Source organism: Triturus cristatus, chromosome 2_2, assembly GCF_964204655.1.
Source record: "Triturus cristatus chromosome 2_2, aTriCri1.1, whole genome shotgun sequence".
Classification (NCBI taxonomy): Eukaryota; Metazoa; Chordata; class Amphibia; order Caudata; family Salamandridae; genus Triturus; species Triturus cristatus.
Window position 1 is genome coordinate 322,296,256 of NC_140582.1, and position 27,111 is coordinate 322,323,366.

The 27,111-nt window shown below is 44.9% G+C and overlaps 1 protein-coding gene across 1 annotated transcript in view; it reads right to left on the reverse strand.

Moving 5' to 3' along the window:
* HADH (hydroxyacyl-CoA dehydrogenase) overlaps window positions 1–27,111 on the reverse strand; it is a 271,639-nt gene that overhangs the window by 149,550 nt on the left and 94,978 nt on the right. Inside the window, exon 4 of the mRNA XM_085641388.1 lies at window positions 9,759–9,885. Coding sequence (XP_085497514.1) covers window positions 9,759–9,885 — 127 coding nt within the window. The remainder of the gene's footprint in view (window positions 1–9,758; window positions 9,886–27,111) is intronic.

Consider the following 27,111-nt stretch of genomic DNA (forward strand, 5'->3'; position numbering starts at 1 on the left):
GGTGTCGACTCAGAGGGCAATTCCATAGTATGTGATAAAATGTGGCTATTTGGTTACATCTGCGCAGGCAAATTGCATCTTGTCTGGTCCCTATCTTGGCCAAGGTTGTGCCAGTGAGTTATGTCCTATTTAAGATTTTCAGCTGAATCAGCGGAAGCGTTGGTTTATGGCCGCCTCCCTTGGGGACATCAAGGCTGTTTGCCAGTCCTCATCTTCGATTTGTCCCAAGTCTGCCTGCCATTTAACTCTGAGGGTTTGAAAGGGATCTGGTGTGTTATTACATAGCTTACGGTATGTAAGGGAGATGGCCTTGGTCAGGAGGGGCTCAGATAAAAGCCGATCTTCCATGGGGGACGTGTCTGGTATGGTTGTCAGGTCTGGGAGAGCTGTGTTAAGCGCGTGGCGAATTTGTAGGTATCGAAACACCTCCTTTGGCGCCAGTTCATACTTAACCTGCAAATCCTTAAACGCAAGTATCTTACCCTTCTGTAGAAAATCTCCACTTGTAGAGATTCCTATGCTGTCCCATCTATCAAATCCCGCTTGCTAGCAAAGCATCCCCAGTTGTTGAGGACCGTAGGGGTGTCGCCTTCATCAGTTTTCCCTTCCAGCCCAGGCTTCCAGTAGCCTTATGTCAAATGGAGGTCGTGTGGTCCATTGGTCCTAGATATTTCCCTTTGCGGGGTCTGGTGTATAAGGCTCCCAGGTACCACTCTCGTCCAGTCTGGTACCGTTCTAATCGGTATGCTGGGTTCATTGAAAGACCGTATAGCCAGTGGCTGCTTGCCACCAGTTGTAATGCCCAGTAATAGAGTTGTATGTTCGGGAGTGCTATGCCGCAGTCGTACCGCCCCTTCGACAGTTTTTCTAAGGCTATTCGCGGCGTCCCACTGTCCCATAATAACGTCCAGACCTCCGCTTCGACACTTAAAATATGAGTCAGAGACATGGTATGGGCAGTTCTGGAGTAGGTAGAGGAACTGTGGTAACGCCAGCATTTTAAACGGGGCCGCACGACCTAGCAATGTTAAGGGCAGGGACCTCCAGTGTTTGACATCATCTCTAGGTCGGTGTAGGGGGACCATGAGGTTTTTATCATTAAAGGTTTTTGGGTCAGGGGTAATAAATATTCCCAGATATCGGAAGCCCGCCCTAGTCACCTCTATATTGCAGCCTCTGGGTAGCCTAGGTGTAGGGCCATGGAGAACACAACACAGACTTTGCCCAATTAATGGCATAGCCTGAGTATTTGCTGAAATTTGTAAAGATATGCAATAATCCGTGTATGGAGGCATAGGGGGAGGCTAGATAAATCAGGATATCGTCGGCATATAGCGATATTCTGTCTTTAGTGTTTTCCTCCCATTTAAGGCCTCTGAGGGTTACGTCTTGTCTCACCCATGACACCAGGGGTTCCAGAACCTGGGCAAAAAGTAGAGGGGATAGGGGGCAGCCCTGCCTAGTACCCCTATGCAAGGTGAACACTTGCGACATACGATTATTCACCCTCACTTGGCCCCGGAGTTCAGTATGGAGCAACCGAACCCATGCTATAAACTTTGGGCCGAATCCAAAGCGGGCAAGTACTTCGAAGAGATAGGGCCACTTTATGGAGTCAAAGGCCATGGAGGCGTCTAGTGACATAATCACTGCGTCTTCCTCTATACAGTGCTGCCATGCTAACACATTATGAACCCGGTGAATGTTCAGTGCTGTATTTTGTCCCGGTACAAAACCGGATTGGTCTGCATGAACAAGGGAGGGTAGGGCAGCATTTAGACGTGATGCTAACACTTTCGCCAGGACCTTAGTAAGGTTTCCCGGGCTTACGAATTACCACTATAGAGGCTTGTCGTTGGTCAGCTGGCAGCATGCCTTTCTCGAGGCTTTCCGCGTACATGTGATGAAGGTGGGGTGCTATATTCAAGGCTATTGATTTGAAGAATTCTATGGGGATTCCGTTAGGCCCCATTGCTTTCCCCGATTGAACACTAAATATTGCCTTGCAGATTTCATCGTCCGTGATGTCAGCTTCTATGTCTGCCCTATCTGTCTCGGATAATGTTGGCAGTGTACTATCTACTAGTAACTGTCGGGAATCGTCCAACTTGTAGGTAGTGGAAGATGTATATACCCCTTACAGGTAATTCGCAAACACTTCTGCTATTTCTTGGGGTTCTGATACCCGCATGTCTTTGCCAGTGGAGAGTTCAGGCACCCATCTCTCACCTTGCTCTCTTTTCTCCAGCCAGACCAGCATTCTACCTGCCCTATCTCCTACCTCGTACACGCTATGCTTTATGGAAAGAAGTCGCGCCCTTGCTTTTTCCCCCCCCCGAGTTAGGGCTTTATACTCCAGGGGCTTGATGGTCAAACGGTGCGCAGTTACTTCGTCGGGTGAGGAGTTATGTTGTGCTTCTAACTTTTGGAGTTCACTCTCTGCCTTCATTATCTGTTCATTATGGCGACAGAGATAACCAGTGTTTAACGCCAGGGCATGGCCTTTTAGTACTACGTTGTAGGCTTCCCAGATAGTCTGTGCCAAGTCTACTGAACCCAGATTTTCAGTAAAATAGTAGTCAGTCTGCGTGGCTAACGGGATGGTGGATTTTTGGGGTAGAAAGGGCTTTTAAGCTTGCGGGATGAGTGCAGTTTAGGTGTGGCGAGTGGTTTAGGGGGAATGGATTAATGGTGTTTAGGGTTTGTGAGAGGTCAGCAATGGATGGTGTTTATGGGTGGTGATGGGTCAGTTAACTAAAAGCATCCAACATAATTGTTTGACAATGTAAAATATATAAATATGAAATAATGTCCCCTGAAGTAAAGCACCGGAAAAAATATCACTGACAAAACTGTTTCTGAAAGTAAGACCTTCAACCTGCATTTACACTTAAAAAATAAGCTTCAAAATCCAATTTTGACCAAAAGGACATTCAACGAATTGGTTTCTACGAAAAGGTAAACGCCGTTCAATCTGAATATTTTCATTAAACATTTTCGATGAAATGGTTTTTCAGTAATGGTATTCCATGAAATAGTTCTTCAATGAAATCAAATATAACTGTGCTGTCAAGCCAGACCAATAAAAGTAACAGAGATAACCGATTACATTTTATGCCGTCGTATATCGTCTTTTCCAAGCAACAAAGTCGAAGTACAAATATTGTTTTTAACTAAGAGAACAGGCCTCACAGGTAATTCACTCAACTTAGAAAAGGCCCACAGAGGCCAGTGAGTGAAACCCTGGCACAATGGCAGATCTAGAGAAGGCATGACCTTGTACCCATGTGAACAGCAGGATTCTGAGTTCTATAAAGCCTGGGGTGGCCTCATTCCACATGAGCACTTAGAAATGCTAGGGAGAGGTGGTGGCTGTGCAAGTTAGTAAAGTCATTTTTGTGTACACAAAATATCCAATCCAATTATGCACATGGCCAAAAGTGGAAGAAGGCTGTCATTCAAAAGGTATCTACATGGAAATGGAAAATTAGTGGAGGGAATAGTGACCACAAACGTTCTACGGTTTGTAAAATTGCTGTGGCTAATGGTAATCAGAAAAAGTCGTCATGAGACTAGTGATTAGAACTCATTCCTTTCAGTCCTTAACAACATAAAAAATTTAAGGGCTTGACTCCGCTACTAGTGAAGGTACCAAGTGCCTTCAGAACACTGCAGGTTCTTCCAATGAGGGAATGTGCATGGAAATGTGCAATTAGAATCTCTGGAGTTGCTTACTGATCATGCAGTGGAAGGGACAAGTATAAGCACTTCTTCCAGTCCAACATTAAGAGTATCAAGGAACACCCAACCCTCAGATAGGAAGTGTGTGCGTAAAGTGCGCTTCCTTGAGTCATGATGCCAAAGTGGGCAATCAGAAGAAATACAAAAATCAATGAAAGTCAAAGGGCAAAATAGGTAACAGAAATCACAAAGAATCAGTGTCCCTTTCGTACAACTTGGAAGAGAAAATGGTGCTTTTGCCACATAATTTAACTGCATTTGTTGGAGAAAAGGAAAACAAACAAAAAAAGAAGAGGGCAGGATCAGTAGGGGCATAGAACCTAAAAGCAAAGACTCACTTCTAACCAGATATTGACACTGTAGATGGGCAATAAATGAACTAAAGGGTATCCACACGCGAGATTGAGGGAAATATAGGGCAGGTAAGTAATAACTAGGAATGGCACATACTTATTGTTTTGGGAACAGAAAACTGATAATAGTGGGTGCTCTGTAGGAGATTCCCACTTGTGAGGGGACTCTCACCTTTATCTTTCAAACCGTTTATTGTCGAAAGGGAGAAAGGAAGCCGAAGCTAGGGAAACCTCTAGGCTGAGGAAGCTTAACATATTTCAACATAGAACGTACTTCTCATGGTAAGAGACCCTGCCTATGGAGCTACAACCGAGATTCACCTGTGATTTACTAAAACTTTAGCAAAAGGCAGTTGTACCAAGTAGCAGGTATCTGATAGGACATAGACGATCAATTAGTGTTCACAAGCTGCCCACCTGTGTCCTCATCTCTACCAATTCGCCTTAGGACCCCAGTTAGCCCAATTATAAATGAGTCTCTAGGCAGAAGGCACATCAATTTAGGACTTATTTCCCCTTTGTCAAAAGATAAATTACCTCAATAATATAAAAATTGATTACAAGGGAACATATCCATGACTCGAGGATAAGTTAGCTGGGAAGAAATAAATATGAGAACTACCATGAAACCAAATACATTTTGAGTGTGCTGTAGAGGCAGCAGAGCAAGAGCATCAAAAACCTCAAGAAAAGAGGTGTGTAATGTAACTGTTCTATGGTTTGTAAGTAACTGATGTGAGCATCCGTTTGATGTGGTAAGTGAGGAGGGTTGCAAACTGAAAATGTTTGACTTGTGTTCCCGGCTAGCCATACTTTCTGAACAAATTTGTGTACAGTATTTTTTTTAAAAGTGAGCTTTTTAGGTCTCGCCTGACCCAGCGCATGCGTTGGTCTGGCGAGAATTATTGAGAGGGCTCCAAAAAGTGCTACCAGGCCAGCCTAGAGCTAGAGTGCATGTGCGCGGGCGCCACGCTTTACCGCGATTACTTTCACTTTCGCGGCACGGCCGCACGGCCGCTTGGCATAGCCAATAGGTCTCGCTTTTGGGACCTTATAAGTATTTAGTTATGCAACTGTTGCATGGCTAAACACTTATAAGGTCCCAAAGGCGAGACCTATTGGCTATGCCAATGCTTGTTAAGTTAGACATCCGCCCTGGAGGGTATGGTGGGCAATTAATTAAGATGTTGTGTTATTTTCAGGCGTATATGAAGTTTCATGGAAGGATCATAGTAAGAAAGGTGTTTGAATACGCATTGCCAAGCCGCAGGTCCGAATGAGAGAAATACCTGAAAAATGTTTTGAGTTGAAATGCATGTGTGCATACTCTGAATACAGATTTCCAAAAGTCTTTGAGATAAAAACTGGGGTGTCTAAAAAATGACATTCACACATATGTCTCAAGGATGGAGTGAAACCGGTTTCTTGCGGGATGAGAAGGATATCATTTGGTGTGAAGGATGTGTTGAAAAGTGAATTGGCCAGACCGAGACTGGTGCCCTTATGCCCAATGAGGTGTCAGAACAGTTAGCTACTATAGTGATTGTGAAGAAACCTTCTTGTGAATTAGGATGATGTGTCGACCTGTGGGAGATGGTAACTAGCAAGCTCTGTCTTCCCACAATTATTGATATCTGGCATTCCAAAAGTTCAAATTATGCAGTGTGCTTCTGTTAAAAATGTGTATTTGTTCCCAATAATAGTGCTATTCATTAGATTAAGGAACAGTTTCATTTGCAATTTTCATGTATTGACATGTGCCATATACATCTTTTTGGCAATGCATATGACATGGTTAGAATGTTTGAGTTCTATTGTTTTGCTAATCTCAGTACTTGATGAAAGATGTGGTGATGTGAATACACCGTGTTACAAGACAGAATTTACCAACTGTAGGTTGTGTGGGCAGTATAGTATGAACACTTACTTTTGAGTCCATATGTTTTCATATGAGGGTGTGTGGTTAGCAGATTGGGGAAGAGTAGTATCCATCGACTTGTTGTGTCGGCATGTTGCGTTTGTGCATGTCCAAGTGTTGCTGATGTGTGGAATAGTAATACACCATGAGAAAAGAGTGAACTACACTAGTGGGAGTTGGGGTGAACAGGTGAAAGAGCTGTACCCTGTTGCGAGTGGTTGCAAAGGGAGTACCGTGTGGTGTGCAAAACGGAGGAAGACGAGTATCCTGTTGCATGAGGTTGTAGGGAGAAGTACCTTGTGGTGTGCAAAATTGGGGAAGAAGAGTACTCAGTTGTAAAAAACTGCATAGAAATATACCCAGAGGTGTGTGATGGAAGAGTAGTGCCTTATTATTAAAGGAACATGGGGAAGTGTAGTACTCAGTGGTGTTGTGGCTGATAGCCACAAGTTCTGCTGGTGTGTGCTCTGGGACCAGTCGTGATTTTGAATAAAAGGGAATATTTGTCAGGATTGCTTTACAAAAGGCAGAGTACATTTGGAATTGTTTTGTGGTGTGTTTAATTCAGTTGCATGTAATGGGGTCAGTCAGTGTTGTGTTTGATTAGTAATGTAAGCGAATACTTCTTTATCTGCTGTCAGGGTGTGGTGTCAATGGTTGATTTGCTGGTGTGCTCTAGTGTTTGATTGTTGTGCTCTGTCAATAATCTTTCAGAATGCGTGGACTGGTGACTGTTGTCATTGTGTTTGGAAGATGGCCAGACATTTGTGGTGCAGATTCCAGACTGTGTGGTACTGGGTACAGATTAAGTGCTTTTTTAGCCTGGCACTTGGTCATGCTGTTCCGGTTAGCGAGTCTGACCGAGTGGGGTTGGTGGTGCTGGGCTGTAGTTTTGTGTATAACTATTTGGTTGGTGGAGTGTCTTGTCCTTTTGGGAATGTGTGTTGCTTGTGGAAGAACAAGATGTGAGAATGTGGTGTTCCGTGTAGTTTATTAAAGTAAGGTGGGTGTTTGCGGACACTGTGTACAAGTGTAGTTGTGAGGACAGGAACTGTATGGTTAAACTTTCCGTTTTTATTTTGTTTAGGTTTTGAATGTGTATCCTTCGTGGTGACCAAGAAGCCTTTTGTCACAGGAAGCCAATGAATTCAGTGCTCTGGCTTTCACATGACTGAGCATAAATGACTCAATGTCCTGCATGCATAAATGCTGTATGGTGTCACTGTAAGTGTACAGACATGTGGTGGAAGAGCCTCATGTCGAGGAGGTCTCAAGAAGTGTTGTGCGATTGTAGTCACAGCCTAGCTGTTATCCCTTTTCTTTGTTTGACATAAGACGTCAGGAACCTCATATCTTGACCCATCACAGAGTTTCTAGGACTGCGCTTTGTCATCTTTTTTTGTGCCTGCTTTGGTCCTGGGAGTTTAACGGGTTGCTGTTGGGTGAATGTAAAGCCAGACCTGTTGGATACTCAGCGATTTAGAATTATTGTTCTTGTACCTTATATGCCAGTGACTGGTTGTTCTTTGTTTTACTGTTTGTAAGAAAGGGAGGTGTGTAGTATCCTGTGACCTGTATGTCTAAACTGGTGTGGTGTCTAGAATGCTGAGAGTAAAGGATGTAACATAATGTGTGTGTGTGTGGTCTGCAGTGAAATCTAGAAAATAGGGACAGCTGGAATGAGGATGGAGTCCTGAAAGGAACGACCTGCTGTTGCTGTAACCTAAAGGTCTAACATGGAATAAAGGTCTTACCTTCTACCTGAAGGACTCCAAATTCTTGCATTATTCCTGGCCTCCCGCTACAACATTTGACACGTGCCTTCTGTCTGTAATTCTTCTAGAGAATTTTTTAAGAATACGAAATTCCGCATCAACCGTTCTTTTTGAACTATCCCCGTCATGTCCTCAGGATCTCTCTGAGATTCACTTTATTTTTCACTGACAAAGTCGCAACCATTTGCTGCTCACTCTTGGCCTCAAACACTTTATTCCCACCAACTTGTCATAGACTCTTTGCCTCCCTCATCCTTTTCATCTGTCCCTCATATTCTGCTTTTGTTCCACTCCAGTGGAAATGGTTACCCAGCACATTTTAGCCCTCATATGAGGCTATCCATTGTATCCCTGTCATACTCAACAATTATATCATATGCTACTACTATGGTTCTGGTTTCACTTAAGCAGTGTACAGTCTCTACATACAATAAAAAGAAATATCACCATTGCTGATCCCTCCATCATCAGCAATTACTGCCTCATACCCTTATTTCCTCTACACAGCACAATACAGGTCTCGCAAAATCCACTCACCCGCTCACATTTGTGAGTCAGATTCAATAAGGACGAGCTATTCTTAGCTCTTACTCGCCCTTTCTGGCGAGTAGGAAGACAAACTGACACTTGACCTCTGCCTCTGAAAGCAGAGCAAATGTGACAAGATAGCAAGATTTAAAGGCATCTTTATTGCTCACAAAGTGAATGAGCAATAAAAATGCTTTTAAATCTTGTTAACCGGTCACATTTGCTCAGCTTTCAGAGTCAGAGGTCAAGTGCATTTCAGTTAGGTCGAGAGTGATGTTTCACGTTACTAGACCTGCAGGTCTAGTACAATTTTTATTGTTTTTCGAGCCCTGTAATACTGCAAAGAGAAAATCAATAGATAGAATACCTTTTTTCCCCATTTAGGACCATAACATTCTTGATTCTCATCAATTATGCCGGTTACATAGCATGTACACTACTTTGGCTGCTACCTTAGAATCTTGGAGGTTCAGGAAAGCACCACCATCTGATTCTCCTTGATCACTTGTCCATATTCAATACTATAGCACCACAATATATTACTTTCTCAGCTTTCAGATACCATTGTCACTGGCAAGGCAGTGTCCTGGATTGCATCGCACCTCAATGACTGTACCAAACTATTCATCTTCCCCTTTCAGATATTCCTTCATACCTGTATTCTGAGTGGTCCCACAGGGCTCCTCCTTAGGTCCTATTGTGCTCAATGTTTATGTCCTCCCCAGGGGCGACCAAATCCATTCATAGTGGTTCGCTCTGAAAACCTATGCTGCGACACCTAAATTCTCCTACATCTAGAATCTGCAGCAACCAATTCCTGCATTCATTTCACCTCCCGTTTTTCAGACAGTGTCCTGGAAGAGGTACAAGTAGCTTAAAACTAGCAAAGATAAAATGAAGGTTCTTGTTGTCAGTAAAGACCTTTCCAACTGGTCTCCAAATTGGTGGCCTAACAACCTAGCCAATGTCTCATATCTGTCTTGGATGTTTGCAATCTATCCTTTTCTTTGACCATTCTCTGTTTTACACCACAAATCAATAAAATCTCTTCTACCCATTTTTATCATCTTAGACTGCCTCTCCAAACACTCCGTTTCTCTCTCTGCCAGATGAACTGTAGTTTAGGTATCCATACTATCCTGTCTTTACTACTTTAACTGACCATCTTGGACTCTCATTCCTCCACGGTAGCCTGGATCTACAGAGTTAAGGTGGTAGTACGGGTTATATTCCACCTCCCAATTACACGCATATTTCTCCTTACTAAGATGCTGACCACTGGCAGCCAGTGTGAAACATTTAATGCAGGACTATATCAGAGTAGAAAAATTACAACAACATAATTCGTCAACGAGGACCATACAATGGGCTATGTTTTGTACGACAACGACAGCAATCGTTCAGAAGACACAAAGGCAAAATAAACAACAAAATTAAACCTACCTCTACAAGTTTCATCAACGGAACAGGGTTAAAGAAATGAAGGCCACCAAACCGATCTTGCCTTGTGGTGGCATTTGCAAATTCTGTGATGGGCAAGGAGGAAGTATTGCTTGCAAATATGGTGTGTCTGTACGAAGCAAAAAGGCAACAACATGTTCAACTAAATTTAATAATATTAAAACAATTCTTACACATCAAAACTCACAGTGGTGGAAAATTCAACAAAAATAAAAATGTTATTGACCCTGCAAGCATCTGTTCGTGGCATGTAGTGCTGTGCATTCACATGCTGTGCATACTCCTGCCATTTATTGTTGGGTTCAGATATGTGCAAGTTGTTTTTCTTCAAAGAAGTCTTACGCGCCACGAGGTAGAATGGCTCCTCCTCTCAGTGATAATGCGCATTGGCATAAACTCCATTGTTCGATTGCTTTACCACAAGGTGAGTGAGGATGGAGTATGAAACAAACATGATAAGAAAAGAGATGTCCATGCATAAGAGGAGAAAAATATAAAAAGAAAAATCCCTGCAACGGCCACAGGTATCTGGGGAGGAGGGTGGGCGCATGTGAATCTACAGCACTACATGCCATGAATAGATGCTTACAGGGTGACATTTTCCATTCAAGGCATGTGTGGCTGTAGAAATACATGCTGTGCATGGATTGTAAAGCAGTCCAACCCAATTGCAGTGGCTACCCTGTGGGAGTTTGATGTTTGGAAAAGCGTACGTAGCACTGCCTGACCCACATTAGCTTGTTGCTGTGCTACAACATCCACACAGTAGTGTTTAGTGAAAGTGTGTGGTGTAGACCAGGTAGCTGCTTTACATATGTCAGCTATTGGGACATTCCCTAGGAAGGTCTTAGAAGCTCTTTTCTTTTGAGCAGAGTGTGCTCTAGGAGGAGCAGGTAAAGTTTTTAGCTTTAGCATAACATGTCTGAATGCATTTAACTATCCATCTGGCAATGCCAGATTTGGATATATCCTTTCCCTTTATGAGGTTGGGAAAAAGCAACAAAAAGTTGTTGAATCTTACTAATGTTTTTTTATCAAATGTAGTACATGAGGTCTCTCTTGAAATCCAATGTATGTCAAGCCCACTATGCAACAGAGTCTGGGTGTGGAAAAAAGACAGGTAGGTTGAGCAATTGACTGACTGAGATGGAAATGAGAGACTACCTTTAGAAGGAATTTGGGGTTGGTGCGGAGGACAACCCTGTCCCTATGGAGTTGGAAGAAGGGTTCTTCCAAGCTTAATGCTTGAAGCTCCCTAACACTCCTGACTGAGATAATAGCAATTAAAAATGCCCCCTTCCAAGAGAGAAATTGAAGGGGCTAAAATGGAGTGTCCATGATTCATGTGAGGACAATGTTAAGATTCCACAAGGGTGCAGGTGCTACTCGTTGTGGAATTACTCTTTGAGATCTTCGATAAAGGTTTCAATTTCTGGTATTCTGATGAGAAAATGTTTTACATATATTGAAGATAGGCAACTACTGCAGCTAGATGTAACAGTACAAATGGGACGGTTAGGCCACGGATCTGTAAATGAAGCAAGTAACAGTGTTTTGTATTGTAGTGTTAAAATGATCAATTTGTTTAGAGTGACAATAGCAGACAAACCTTTTTTTTATTTGGCTACGTAGCTTGCCAGAGTGGTAGGCCTGCGGGTTTCTCTGAGAATGTTCATGCACTAAGGAGGAAGATTTAAGTATCCAAATTCTAGGAGCCAAATTCCTAGATTGAGGGATTTGGGATCCGGGTGCCTGATTTCTTCATGGTAATGCATGAGAAGGTCCGGCCTCTTAGGGAGATTCTCAAGGGGAACTATAGAATGGTCGAGGGGAGTGGTTAACCAGGGCTAGCGAGCCTATGTGGGAGCTACCAGGATGAGCATGAGACATTTGCGTGAGCCTCCGAACCACAAATGGAAGAATAGGGAGAGTAAGCAAGCATAGGCAAATGTCCATCACCAATTCACACACAGTACTTTGCTGCTGGACTTTGGGAACCTGGATGTGAAGTTTGGCGTTGTCCACGGTTGGGAACAGATCTATTTAAGGGAATCCCTACTTGCAACAGGAATGGTGGAGGACATGTGGGTGGAGTTCCTACTCGTGGAATTGTTGCCACATCGTGATGAAGTCTGGAAAATTGTTGTCCATTGTCTAGAGGTAGTCCGCTAAGAGGTGGATGTTGTGACGGAGAGTCCAATGCCAGATGATTTGAGACAGCTGAGACAGTTGAGGAGAGCGTATTCTCCTTTTTCTGTAGGTAATACATGGCTGTCATATTACCCATCCAGACTAAGATAACCTTGCCTATTATGTCAGGTAGGAATGCTTTCAATGCTAGGTGAACAGCTAGAAGCTCTACGTAGTTGATGTAGAGACCTGGGTATTTGGTTTCCCACAGGCCCTGCACTGTCAAATAATGCAAGTGTGCACCCCACCCTGCGAGTGATGCTTTGTTGTAAGAATAGTGCACGTAATAGGGTTGAGGAAAGGCTGGCCTGCAACAGGTTGTTGGAGTTCCATCACTTCAGAGAATGATGAGTGCAGCGCGCAATTAACACTAGATTGCCCTGATGACCCTCAGTCTGAGACCACTGTTGAGCTAAGCATTCGTACAACAGACGCATGTGGAGCCTTGCATGAGGTACTGTGGCTATGCAGGAGACCATCATGCCTAAGAGGCACATGACTGTTCTGACTGTAAGCTGCTGATTTGGTTTAAACAAGGGAATTAGTATTTGAAAAGACTGGACCCTTGCAGAATTGGGATAGGCTACGCCAATTTGTGCATTGAGAATAGCTCCTATGTAAGGTTGGATCTGGAGCCGTTGGGGTTGGGACTTGTTGATATTGATGGTGACCCCTAGGTGATGAAGCAGATCTATTGCGATCGGAGTGTGTTTTTTACACTGTTGAAGAGTGGCGGCTTTGATAAGCCAATCGTCCAGATATGGGAACGCGTGGATGCCTTCTCTCCGCAGGTGAGAGGCAGCTACTGCACGGCACTTGGTGACTACTCTAGGTGTGGTAGTCACCCAAAAGGGAAGGACTTTGAATTGGTAGTGTCATTCTACTACCACAAACCAGAGATATCGACAATGTGCTGGGTGCATTGGAATATGGAAATCGGGGTCCTTTAGGTCTAGCACAGCCATGAAGTCGCCTTGCTGAAGAAGCAGAATGACATACTGAAGAGTCACAATATGAAACTGTTCTGATAAGATGTACTCGTTAAGGGGCTTGAGGTAAAGAATGGTCCTTAGGGATGTCCTTTTTGGTTATTAGGAAGTATAGTGCGTAAACTCCTGTGCCTTGCGGATGAATGGGGAAGGGTTCTATAGCCCCTTTGAGGAGGAGGGCTTTGACTTCTTCTTTGAGAAGTGTTTGATGTTCTACTAACCTGTGTGTGAAAGGTGGAATGCTGGGAGGCGTGGAAGTGAGCTTCAGACAATAACCATGTTGGATAATATCCAACACCCACTTGGCTGAGGTAAGGTTGGCCATGTGGGTGGAAAATTTTGAAAACATCCCCCCGTCAGATGTTATTTGGTCGGGAGGAAGAAGAGGGAAGACAGGGTGTGTTAGCAGGTGTACCTCCCATTGGGTAACTACCCTCGCCTCTGGAGTTATTGCCCCTGCAGGATCCCCTTAAGTAACCGAGAGCGAGAGGTGTGCTGACACTGGGTGTGCTGGTAGGCAGTGGAGGTGTCAGAGGAGGTTGTTTTGGAACCTCCAAGGTAGGAGGGGCAGCGAAAGGAATTGGTGTCTGTAGTGCCCCTTTGCTTTTGCTGTCTCTGTATCTTTTTTTATCTTGCCTAGAGTTTGGTCTACCTGGGGGCCAAAAAGATGCTCACTGTCAAAAGGCATGTTCAGTAGATTTTGCTGAACTTCTGATCTAAAACCAGAAATACAGAGTCATGCATGCCTTCGTAGGAGAACGCTGGTGTTTACCCCTTAGGTGCAGTGTCTTCTGAATCTAAAACACAGCAAATGAATGCATTTGAAATAAGCTTAGCTTGAAAGACAAGTTGCTGGCCCTGTATTCTAGGCTCCTCAGGGAGGTTTTGAAGGTGGTCCTCCATTTTGTCCCAGTGGGCATGGTCATACCTCGCAAGGAGGCCCGTAGAGTTTCCAATACGCTAATGGCTGACTGTTTGCACCACTACTCTATACGCTGCCACATGAATTCTTTTGCTTTCTTTGTCTTGCGGTGAGGCATCTCCGCTGGCCTGGGGTGCCAGTTTACAAGTCGTGGTAATGGCTAATGAGTCTGGTGGCATCTGACCCGGAATACAGAAAGGGTCAGATGAGGAGGCCTTGTACTTTTTGTACACCATGGGCGTTATGACCCTAGCCCTGACAGGGTCTTTAAAAATGCATGTGGTATGTCAAAGCATACCTTAGAGCATTGGAAGATATTGTGAGGAGCGGTGAGTGCAATAAAGTGTTTAAAAAAAGGAAGTACTTCTCTAAGGGATCCTTATGAAGTTCCATCTGGTGGAAGGAGGCAGCCCTACCGATGAGTTCCTGATGTGATGTAAAGCCATCAGGAGGGGAAGGCCGGGCAGAGTAGAGATTAGGGATTGTGCCCCCTGGTGAGTCTATATCATAGTTATCCCATGGGTCACCCTATAGAGGAATGTCGAAAGTACCCTCCTTCCCACCATGGCCAGGTGTGTCAGATTGTGGAGACCCCTGGAAGTAAAATGTGAAGTGAGTCCCCTGGAGAATAAGGTGCGGAAGATAAAGGAGGTGGAATGGGTCGTGGTGGTGATGATGATGGGGATACAAGAGGTAAGGGACTGGTTGCCTTATCAGCCTTCTTGTGCAGTTTCTTAGGAGCTGGAGTGCCCAGGGCTTTTTTGGAAGGATAACTGTCTTTTGGACGGTGGAGCAGCAGCAGATGAAGGGTGTGCAAGGATGCGGCCCATATGAGGTCGGATGACGAATTCTTTTGTCTGGAGTCCAGCTGTTCCTGCAATCGATGGAGGATGGGTTCAACTGTTGTGCCGGAATTTAGTTTTGAAATTTTCGGATCTGAAAGGGTTTTTCATTTCGGTGCTGATGGTCTGCTCAGTGTGGAAATGGAGGAAGCGGACACTGTGTTGGTTCGGTGCCAAGGTTCGGCTCGACACTGAGGGGCAGTCCGATGCAGAGGTAGTCGGGGCGAAAGCACTTGGCTTGGAGGGTTTCTTCGGAGCCGAGGCGGAGCTGGCTAGGGCATCTGAAGCAATTGTTCAGTACCAGCCATAGTCGGAAGGTGTGGCGGACCGAAAGCCTCAGTCTGGTGTTCTAGAGGGGCTAGATGGTTTTTTTAGCCACAGGTATTTCGGGATGGTGTTGAGGGGAGGGGTACTGTACTCACAGATTGTTGTGTAGGTGGGCGATCCTCTATCTCCATCTTGGATCCGGAGCTACCTTCAATGGAGAAGGCCTCTTCTGCCGATGGCGGAGTGTGTTGCTCTCCCTCGACATCTCTGGAGCCGAAAAGGTCTGGTGTCTCTTCCATGCTCCTCCGTGACATTCCAATGTGCGCGATGGTCGAAAAGAGTTTTCTTGGAGCAGAAGGACTGACAAGCGCCGCAGTCAACCTCTCCGTGTTCCGGCAATAGGCAGGGATTGCCGACCTCCTGCAAGTCAGTCCAAGGGTACTTCATGCGGCAGTGAGGACAGTGCCAAAAAAGCATCCGTTCCATCACCAGTGAGGTATTCTTGAAAGACGCTGGAGATGGGGTTGTGGCCAGAAGAGCAAGGCCCCGGGGGGGCCGTGGTCCAAACGGACCTGGCTCAATAGAAATATGAACATCATTATGCAAGGGAAAATAAGAAAAAGAAACGCTATAGAAGACAATACCAACGGAGTGGAAGGTACAATGACTGACAAAAGCACCACAACAGAGTTGAACAGGAGCACACGTCCGAACCAGACGGTGGAAAGAAAATAATCTAACCAATGCACATTATCATGAGAGGAGGAGTCACTCTACCTCGTGTCTAGAAAGACTTAATCGAAGAAAAACAACTTGCACACATTCAGACCTAATACTGGATTGCAGGGGTATGCACAGTATGTGTATCTACAGCCACACATACCTCGAACAGGGTATTTCATCTTCATATTAAAATATTTGTTCGAATACTCAATTTTTGAAGCCAGCAAATGAAGTTGCCAAATAGCATTGCATCTTTTATATATGTACATTCATTTCCTTATGAAAGATGAACATGAGGGCAGAGGACATTCCCCACACTTGTTATTTTGGTCAATCCAATGAAGGAAATGATTTGAACATATAAGCACTCTTTACAAAAATACTCTTTACATTTGAAGCCACTGTTTTCTCCCCTTAAACCAACCCTGATCAGTGAATAAACTTCATCCTATGTCGTGGTCATACCTTAAATCTAAGAAACTGTATTTTAACTGATGAGCAATATCACCAATAAAACCGGAAACTTGGTAGACCATTTGCCCAAGGATGCGGTAAACTGATCTGTGGTTGCCTATGCTGGGACATGCCATGATCAGGGGCTAAAATACTGATGTTCTTATGTTGGAATATTAAATAAAGCAATTGTTTTCTCTATGTTACTGGTTCTAGTATTTCTTCTTAATCCAACTCATGGTATGCCGTGCCACCCTTTGGTGGGGGGTAGGGAGGGACTGCTTTTAAACTGTAAGAGCCAAACCACAGGCAAAGGGTTCTATGCATGCATATCTTTACAAGCATTCAGTCACTCACAGACATCCAACTTAGTACTTTTCAGCAACTACTTAGTCACAGGGCAGGAGATAGGCAATCGTGTGGGTAACAGAGAGAAAACTTGTGACAAATACACCATAAAAGGTTATCTTTATCCTAAGTCCAGACTTTGTTGGTTCTACATACACTGACATCCCTAACCAAGGAAAATAAGAGTAAGGAAGACAGTCCACATGTTTTCATGAACCGCTAGTCAAAACGAACAAGTTACTTACCTTTGGGAACGCTCTTTCTGGAGGATACTCTAACTGCAGATTCTTCACCTTTAGAATATCCCAGGCACAAGACTGGATCCAGCAAATTCTCCCAGCAATGAATTCCACATGCTTCCTGGCGGCGCAGTATGGCTCTGTGGCAACGCTGCACTGCCCCAGATGTTACAAAGCAGAGTCGCATATATATATGCCACCACTGGGGTCCAAACTCATATTTCAAATCTTTCTGTTTTTGCACACTCAGACATGAAGCTCTTTAAACAAACAAACTATTGGTGACAGTGTGCTGAAATCAACCTTAGCAACTTTCTTTTAAGATGTGAAGATGTCCACTCAACAGATCCTGGAGATGGTATGGTGGTTAGAGTATCGACCAGAAAGAGCACTACCGAAGGTAAGTAACTTGTTCTTCTGATGGATCCTTCCAATTGCACGTTTCTTAAATTTAGAACAGATATCAAAGCAATATCTCCAAAAAGTTGAAGGGTCTGAGGAGTGGATTCAAACCATAAAGCCCGGCAGGATTGAGCAAAATGCAGTGTCAAAAACAAAACAACCCAGAACACATACAAATGTTGGGCCTGCACAGGAGCCAGATGGTGGATCTCTCAGCACTGACGGATTTCATTGAAGATCATCTAGCTGCAAGAATGACATCCACTACCTATGGAGGCAAGTCAAAGTGACTGCGCTGTCGCGACTCAATTTATAAGAGTGCGGGTGTGGGTTGAGGAGTCAAGGGCACATGACCCTTCCCTGTTACTGAGACATGAGGTCTTCCCGGACAGGTAGTTGGATTAGAGGACACATGCTCAGCCTCAAGATCTTTGGATACTACAAACCTCTTATGGCCCAGACTGGGACTATTAAGATGACCTGGGATGAATCTGTCCTGACTTTACTCAGAATTCGAGATAGAAATAGCAAAAATGAGAAGGCATGCAGAAGACCTGTGTCCCTTCGCAGGCACCTCCCGTTGTATTTTCCAAAGTGAACTGCAGGGACACTGTACGTTCTCAGCAGTGGCAAACAGATCGAACCAGAACAAACCCAACTGTTCTATGAGGCTCTGAGAAAATCTTGTGATGAACACACAATTTGTGCTTCACCAGTCAACGCCTGCTCAGCTCTCCCGACGAGGCATTGAGAAGTTGGTCACCAGGGAGATCTACCAATGGTCCAGCCACCCTCAAAATGCAAGGCCTCTTGGCACAGTATCCACGGTCGCCCTCCACCCAGATTGTTGCAGTACCACAAGGCAGTCATTATCTGTGAGGACCTGCTTAAGCCTCTCTTTGATGTTTGTTAAAAATACATTAAGAGCCAAATGGATTGCATGAAGTTCCAACAGAGTGATATTGAGCTGGAACTCCACCAGTGAGCAGAGGCCTCTTTCTTTTTTAAACAATCTTTGTTGACATTTCGTCATATACAACCAAACATTGTCTTTATACATGACATTGCGTTGAGCATTATGAAAGATAGGTGAAGTTAATGGTAATTGTCCACAATGCATACCATCTAGTAACTATATAACTCCCTCCCACCCTCCCCAACTCCCCCCCCCCCCACTGGTAGCCCCTAAAATGGTATAGCATATGAGTGCCATGCAGGGTCCCATACTGTATTCACATGTGGCGTGCGGGTTATTGAGAAAGGGTTGGTTATGTTCTAGTTCATGTCCCATGGGTGGAGCAGAGGCCTCTTATACCCACCTCTAAAAGATAGCCCACCAAACCAGCAGCGACACATCTGTCACAACCCTAAGTTGTGCCACAAAACAAGTTGGTGTTCATCTGCTACCGCCACTGGTCTGGAGTCATCTCTTCTGAAATCTGAATTGAGTCATATTGATTACCTTAAAGCTGGGCCCACTGAAGCTTGAGGTTCCACTTAGGGCCCGCATGTGTAATATGTTGCACGAAACAACGAGGATGCACAAGGTTAGGACACCAAGAAGCTTCATAACCATTCTCACCAAGGCCCTCAACGGAGCTCAAAACACCAAATCAAATCCTCAGTATTCTCGCCTCCCTGCAGCAGCGAAAAAACTTTATATGCAATCGTAACTAGGACAGCCCCAATCCTCACTGTAGGAATCAAGAAGGACTTTGGCTCGCTGATAGAAAACCTCAGAGCGCATGTGTCATCTAGAGGTGGTTTGTGAATGACTGCAGTGAGCCTGCCTTGAGCAGCCAGTCGCTGAGGTACAGGGACACATGTATCCCGACCTTCAAAAAAGAGATGTTACCACCACCATCTCTTTCATGAACACCCAAGGGTATGGATATTAGGCAGTAGAACAAGCTGTATTGTTCTGCTCACCCTGTGAACCACTGCCAGTGTTTGTGAGACTGCAGGACAGGTATATAAAAATACATGTCCTGCAAGTCCAAGGGCGCCACTCAATCTCCAGGATCTGGAGCAGAAAGCATCTGTGTCTGAGTGATTATTGCCTATCTTTTTAGAAAGGTGTTCAATGGATGGAGGTCCAATAGGCGACTGAAGCACCTGTCTTCCTTTGGCACAAAGAAGGAAGAGTAACATCCTTCACACGTCTCAGAGTCCAGCCCCCACTCAATGACACCCTTGAGCAGGGTTCCTCCTGCATTAAAATGGAGACATGGGCTGAAGAAATCTGCCCTGGATGGGCAAATATGAGGCAGAAGAAAAAATTAAAAAGTAGGGTGTATCTTTTTTTGAACATTTTGCAAAACTACACTGTCTGAAATTATGCACCAGCCAGTGAGGAACAATTGCAACCTGCCTCTAACAGTTCACGCTGGATATGTAAGGGCAAATCACAACAGCTGAGGGCCATTGCTGCTGGGGCGAAGGAGGTACATGACTGCTGCTCCTAATAGCGTGAATGGTTTTGACTGACACTGCATCCTCTTCTGCAAAAAGTCTTGATAGGCTGCTGCACTAGTTGTGAAGGTTGACACTGCTGGTATGCTAAACCTCTAGAGCAGCCATGCAACTTTCTATATTGCTGGTTGAATTGGGGGGCTGGCTACAGCATTCGAGGGATCATGCTGTGGCACAACTATCCTTGCATTGTTCCACTGTTGAATCAGCTTTGCCCTTGAGTGGTCTGGAGCAATTAAAGGACATACCCATGAGAAATGCCTGAACTACCCTTGAAAATTCAGTAATTACATCCGAGCAAGGAGGCCACATACTATACTGGTGGCAGGACACCAGAGGACCTCATCGCCCCACGAGCAGTGCACCAGAAGCTGCGTTTGCAGAATGGTGTAAAAAGGGATGTGGCCTCGGACCACCTCTCTGCAACACAGCTCTGTGGCGCTTACTGGAGGTACTTGGTGGGCTAGTTGGCCCCCAGGGACCCTCAGGATTGAAAGGGACTTATTCCCCCAATTTACAACGCGCTAGGGGGCGGTTTGCACACTTGTTATATCAGGCCCCGCCCCCTCCCTGCACCACTGTGCAAATGCGCCCCCTGGCACATTGTAACTTGGGAGATTAAGTCCCCTTCAATCCTGAGTGTCCCTGGGGGCCAACTAGCCCACCAGGTACCTCCAGTAAGTGCCAAAGAGCTGAATTGCAGAGAGGTGTTCCGAGGCCACGCCCCTTTTTACACCACGCTGCAAACACCGCTTTTGGCGCACTGCTGCTCGGTGGATGAAGTCTCCCCGCACACATTTGTATTATAAAAACAGAGCCCCGGGGAGGTGGCGGTCCCCGGGGCTGAGTGCCCCCCATGTTTAATTTGCAAAGCTCCAGGGAGGTGATGGTCCCCGGGCATGTGGGGGGGGGGGGCTCGTGCCCCCCCCACATTTTATTTTATAAAATATGAGAGCCCCGGGGAAGTGGTGGTCCCCGGGGCTGCATGCCCCCACGCAAATCATCAATCAAGCCCCGGATAGGTGGAGGTCCCTGGCGCTGTGGGGGCCCTTGCGGGCCCCCGCTATATAATTTGTGATTTCCTCCAGGACCTGGCCCTCCCGGGGGCTTAACACTAAAGCGCGGGAGGCCGCGCTTCGTTTTTTTTTTTTTCTCAGCAGGATTCGCGCACCCAGCGTGAATTCTGACGTTTTAAAAAAAAAATGCTTTTTTGGGCCCTGGGTGTCCCTGTGGGACCCCCTCAGCAGGCCTAGGGGGTCAGGGTGTTTCTACCCTGCCCCCTTTTCTTGTTTGTAACCTCTTTTTCACTGTTTTCTTGTGATTCAGTTCTACCGAGTCACAAAATGGCTGCCAACACTTCCTGGTTTGGACTGTTTGCGGCCAATTAGAGTGAAGCTCGTGCCCGGGAGGAGTCGCAACTCCTCCTCGGTGCTCAGATATCGATCTTTTTCTAATCTCTCAGGAACTACTGAACGGATTTACACCATTTAAACAAAAGGGCTCTTTCTGAACCAAGGGCTACCTTTTTGACATATTTGGTGTAATTCCGTTCAGCAGTTCGGGCTGTAGCTTGGTCTAAAGTTTCCTATGGAAATTAACATGGGGAAAACGCGTTTTGGGACCCCAGTTTTTTCTCGTCCCCCGCTTCACTAATTGCCCCGAAACGTTCAAGACAGGAGCTGACCGGAGCGCCCCACTAGTTATGAAACTTTCGCGATGATTCGTCAAACGCCGCCAAAGATATTGGCAAAAGAAAAAACGCTATTTGAACAGAAATTAGGTACTACTGGCAACTGCCAGTAGGTAATAAATATATATATATATATATATATATATATATATATATATATATATATATATATATACATACACACACACACACACATACATATACACACGCATATGCACATATATACACACATAGATACATTCAAACTCATATTTAAACATTTTAAAGAAACAATGCTCCTTTCAAATGAATAGAAGTTGGACAAATTAAGGCATGTGGCAAGGTGCAGTGTCAGTTTGTCTGTGCAGCCTCATGGCACATTGAAGCAGCTGTGGTGCAACGGGAGGGTGGGCACGGTACAAACAGAGATGGGGTATAGGCCCACCCTCCCCTCCAGAGACACCACTATTTATGTGGGCAGTATAATTTGATCCATTAAGGAGTGTATTCAAGAAGCCGAAAAAGGATTAAAATGACCCTTGGGCAAACATTATAACACCACACATTAATTTGATGGCCATTTCTCAATACAATTTCATGCATTGTCACCCATTTGTGTTAATCTCAGAGGGGGCTACAGATCCCTTCTATGATACAAAATCTAGGCAAAATTGTTAATCAGACTCAGTTCAACTACTGGAAGCATCAAGACAGAGAGTTACACTGCTTCCTGATGGACCAGTAGTTTAGACTGTTGCATAATGTCTAGACTCTCCAGATCTCACTTAATCAAAAAATGAGTACTTCATAACTTCACTTTTCATTATACTCCAGAGTTCTATTATATCATAGTACTATAATATTGTCAACATTGTGATGTATTGACTACTATAATTCAACTAACAATGAGTAACTGTGACTATAAAAAATGTTCATTATGAAATGTTTTTCATCTGACTGGCTGTACTGAACAGAGACATTTCTATTGTTCTACAACAACATTTAATGCACTGCTTTGTTATACCTCTGAGACCAGTTATGGAAACATCTTCTTCTGGAGTGTTTAAAAATATATACACTTTCTTACTTGAAGGGTTATGCCCAGTCTTTCGGGCGACATCCTTGTTTTTCAGAACTACAACTTCAAACATCTATTTTGCCATAACCAGTTTCTATGCTTTTTGGAAATTATGCAGTTAATTTATTTTTCTGCTCACATTAATTTAGCTATAGCAGGTTCTTCCTAAGTGTTATGCCATTGTTTAGATCGTCTTCCCATTGCGGACTAGAACAAATTCTCACTCACTAAACTGAGATTTATGTCTGCAAATGGCCAACGCCCAATTCACAACAATCAGGTTAGCATTTGAGTTAATGATCAGCCACTGCCTTCATGTTTCAACACTTCCACACACTATCACAGAGATTAGCCTAGCAGGGAGTGTTGCAATGCATGTCTAACCACAATTTATGATTGGCTGTTTTTATTCGTACCGTTACTATTTCTCACACCTCTTTTGACCTTGGTCCCGCTGCCCGGATTATGCAAAATCATATTTCAACACACTTTACCACTGCAACTCTAGACCATCTGTTGCACCCTAGGAACAATGCGCCGGTGATGCCATCTTCATTACAGCTAATGGGCATGTCTATGTCCATGTTTTGGTGGGAATTACTAATGTCTATCAATTTAGCCATATCTATAATTAAGTACTTGATCACCAGGATTCATATTTTTCCCCATACACTTTTTTGGACAGCAGGTCATCTCCTACTCTTCAGCATACTAGAGACTGACTGGATGTTACTACATCCACTATACATTATGACAAATACACTCGCATCCCTGCTGGTTAGTACATTTTCTTTCTAGACCTTGCTTAGTACCCTCCTGTACATCTCCTTACATCATCTTATTTTTTAATTTCTCGTTGTTTAGCACTTATATCTACAAGTCAGAATTGAAGTCCCTGCCCATTCTACCATCACTCACAGATGGTCACAATAGACCAATCCCTTTTCTATTACTACTTTGGACTATTATGGATGCTGATAAGCTAATTATTTAGCACGTTATTTCAAATCCTCTTTTCACTTTTGGGTCGAGTTCAAAAATAATTCTCTAAAACGAAGTGAAAAATATTGCCTTCTTCCCTTTTCACGCTCACAATCACTCACTCTTTGCATGAACCACTTTGGTGACTGGGGAAATGTCCACACTATGGTGTTCCGTGACAACATAATGACCCCTTTAAAACGTGGACCTCCAGTTCTCCATCTAAACCCTCATTTATTATTAGTTTTAGCTAAATATTGTCCTATGCATTTTATTCATTATTGCATTTGGTCAAGTAATACACTGATATGTAATGTACATTATTATTGTCAGTTCACAGCCTTGAGAAAGTCTCTTATCGGGAAGGAACACGTACCGGCTCTACATGTTTCTCCCTCATGACTAACTGTTCATTGAAATGATGGATATTCAAAAATGGCCTCTCATTATAGTACCAATGCGCTCCCATTACTTGATGTATACAATTGAAAAGTGGTTTGCAGACCATCGCTCTTAGAACCCTCTAATGGCATTGAACAACATATGACGCTCTTTTTGGAGTGATTTTAAGAGATTAGTTTGTCCTCTTAAAATCTATACCTGCTTCAGTTGAGAACTGGCAGGGTTGCGGACTACGTGCTTAAAATTTAATATGAGAACAGAATGGAGGTTAATATTCCATGTGAACATGAGAACCGCAATTTGCAACTAAGTTTTGCTATATTATATTAACATCTTTACACTTCTCTTAGTCACTTTCACTTGATGGGATGGATTGTTTTAAATTTCTTTGTGTGAATTTTCACGTTTCATATTACTTGAATTCTCCAAAAATGTCTGAGATGTTTGTGAGTATTTCTATGTATTTACTTTGTTTTGTAGAACAGTTAAAGACTCTTTAGGTTTCTAAACTGCAACAAGTGGACTTTTAATTCATACTGAAGAGTATCCGTAATTAAGGCTACTTAAAGAATGCAGTCTGCAGCTAAATTACTGTTCCCATGAGGCACAGGGTCAGACTGATTTGCATATGGCCATATCTGAACTGGGGTGGCAGAGTGGGCTAAAGAACGGTGATGGATTCAACCCAGATCAGTTGACTGGGGGTGAGTGCTTGCAATGTTCAACACTCCGTCCATCATTTCCTTTGGTTTTTGCTTTGTTCGCCATAAGTTGGCAGGGTATGCTCAGACGTGAGTCCCTTGCTCACTTTGCCACTGGATTCAAGCAAGCCTGCCTGAAAACCGCTGAAATGCCAGAAACCGGTCCTAGGAAGCTTGTTTCCGGTCCAGGGAGGACATGGCTTGGCAGTTCGGGCTGGACTGTTCCCATGAGGCACAGGGTCAGAGTGATTTGCATATGGCCATGTCTGAACTGGGGTGGCAGAGTGGGCTAAAGAACGGTGATGGATTAAACCCAGATCAGTTGACTGGGGGTGAGTGCTTGCAATATTCAACACTCCGTCCATCATTTCCTTTGGTTTTTGCTCTTAAAATCTATACCTGCTTCAGTTGAGAACTGGCAGGGTTGCGGACTACGTGCTTAAAATTTAATATGAGAACAGAATGGAGGTTAATATTCCATGTGAACATGAGAACCGCAATTCGCAATTAAGTTTTGCTATATTATATTAACATCTTTACACTTCTCTTAGTCACTTTCACTTGATGGGATGGATTGTTTTAAATTTCTTAATGTGAATTTTCACGTTTCATATTACTTGAATTCTCCAAAAATGTCTGAGATGTTTGTGAGTATTTCTATGTATTTACTTTGTTTTGTAGAACAGTTAAGACTCTTTAGGTTTCTAAACTGCAACAAGTGAACTTTTAATTCATACTGAAGAGTATCCATAATTAAGGCTACTTAAAGAATGCAGTCTGCAGCTAAATTACTGCATGTTAGTGGGGTGATAAAGGACCATTTCAATTTCAGACTCACAAAATGCACATTTTAGCGACTCGCAATTTGCGAGTCCGAAACTAAAATGAACAAATGTGTCTCAGACACATTTAGCAATTGCCAATCGAGTTGCAATTGACTTACCTCATTAATATTCACGAGGCAGGTCGCAATTTGTGACCCATTGGGAATGGCCGGCACTCAGAGATGGTGGCCTGCTGGGGTCAGCAGACCACCAGGTCTATGACTGCTTCTTCAATAAAACAGTTTTTCTTTTTTTTTTTTTTAAATAAAGCCCTATCTCCTCAAAGGAAAATGAGATACATTTAAAAAAGAAAAATGAAAAGTGTTATATTTTCTTTTTTTTCTTTAGAGTGGGTAGTGGTCTTTGGGATCACTCACTGTCTGCTCTGAAAAAGTGTTGGCACCCCCATTCACAAAAGGGAGGGGTCACTTGTGGCCCCTTCCTGTTTGCAAATGGCTTACCACCAATTTGAAATTGTTGGTAAACTGCAATTATTTTGTGACCGCATTCAGGTAGCAAAACAATTTTACATCCCCTGCGACTCGCTATTAGGAAGGGACGCCCTTGGCACACCCCTTCCTAATAGCGCCTCGCAAGCCCTATTTTGCAAGACATTAGTTTCAAAAGCCATTTTAGCAGTCGCAAACGGGCCAAATCTCTGTTTGCGACCTCTAATAAGGGTCATATATCTGGCCCAAAGTTTGGAGGAGGCAACACAGAGGGAGGAAGGACGGACGGACGGACGGAGCCAATACAGAGGGAGGGAGGACGGACGGATTGAGCCAATACAGAGGGAGGGAGGACGGACGGATTGAGCCAATACAGAGGGAGGGAGGACGGACGGATTGAGCCAATACAGAGGGAGGGAGGACGGACGGATTGAGCCAATACAGAGGGAGGGAGGACGGACGGATTGAGCCAATACAGAGGGAGGGAGGACGGACGGATTGAGCCAATACAGAGGGAGGGAGGACGGACGGATTGAGCCAATACAGAGGGAGGGAGGACGGACGGATTGAGCCAATACAGAGGGAGGGAGGACGGACGGATTGAGCCAATACAGAGGGAGGGAGGACGGACGGATTGAGCCAATACAGAGGGAGGGAGGACGGACGGATTGAGCCAATACAGAGGGAGGGAGGACGGACGGATTGAGCCAATACAGAGGGAGGGAGGACGGACGGATTGAGCCAATACAGAGGGAGGGAGGACGGACGGATTGAGCCAATACAGAGGGAGGGAGGACGGACGGATTGAGCCAACACAGAGGAAGGGAGGGAGGGTGGGTGAGAGGAGGCAACACAGAGGGAGGGAGGGCGGGTGGGAGGAGGCAACACAGAGGGAGGGAGGGCGGGTGGGAGGAGGCAACACAGAGGGAGGGAGGGCGGGTGGGAGGAGGCAACACAGAGGGAGGGAGGGCGGGTGGGAGGAGGCAACAGGGAGGGAGGGCGGGTGGGAGGAGGCAACAGGGAGGGAGGGCGGGTGGGAGGAGGCAACACAGAGGGAGGGCGGGTGGGTGCGAGGAGGCAACACAGAGGGAGGGAGGGAGGGCGGGTGGGAGGAGGCAACACAGAGGGAGGGAGGGCGGGTGGGAGGAGGCAACAGAGGGAGGGAGGGCGGGTGGGAGGAGGCAACAGGGAGGGAGGGCGGGTGGGAGGAGGCAACACAGAGGGAGGGCGGGTGGGAGGAGGCAACACAGAGGGAGGGAGGGCGGGTGGGAGGAGGCAGCACAGAGGGATGGAGGGCGGGTGGTAGGAGGCAGCACAGAGGGAGGGAGGGCGGGTGGGAGGAGGCAGCACAGAGGGAGGGAGGGCGGGTGGGAGGAGGCAGCAC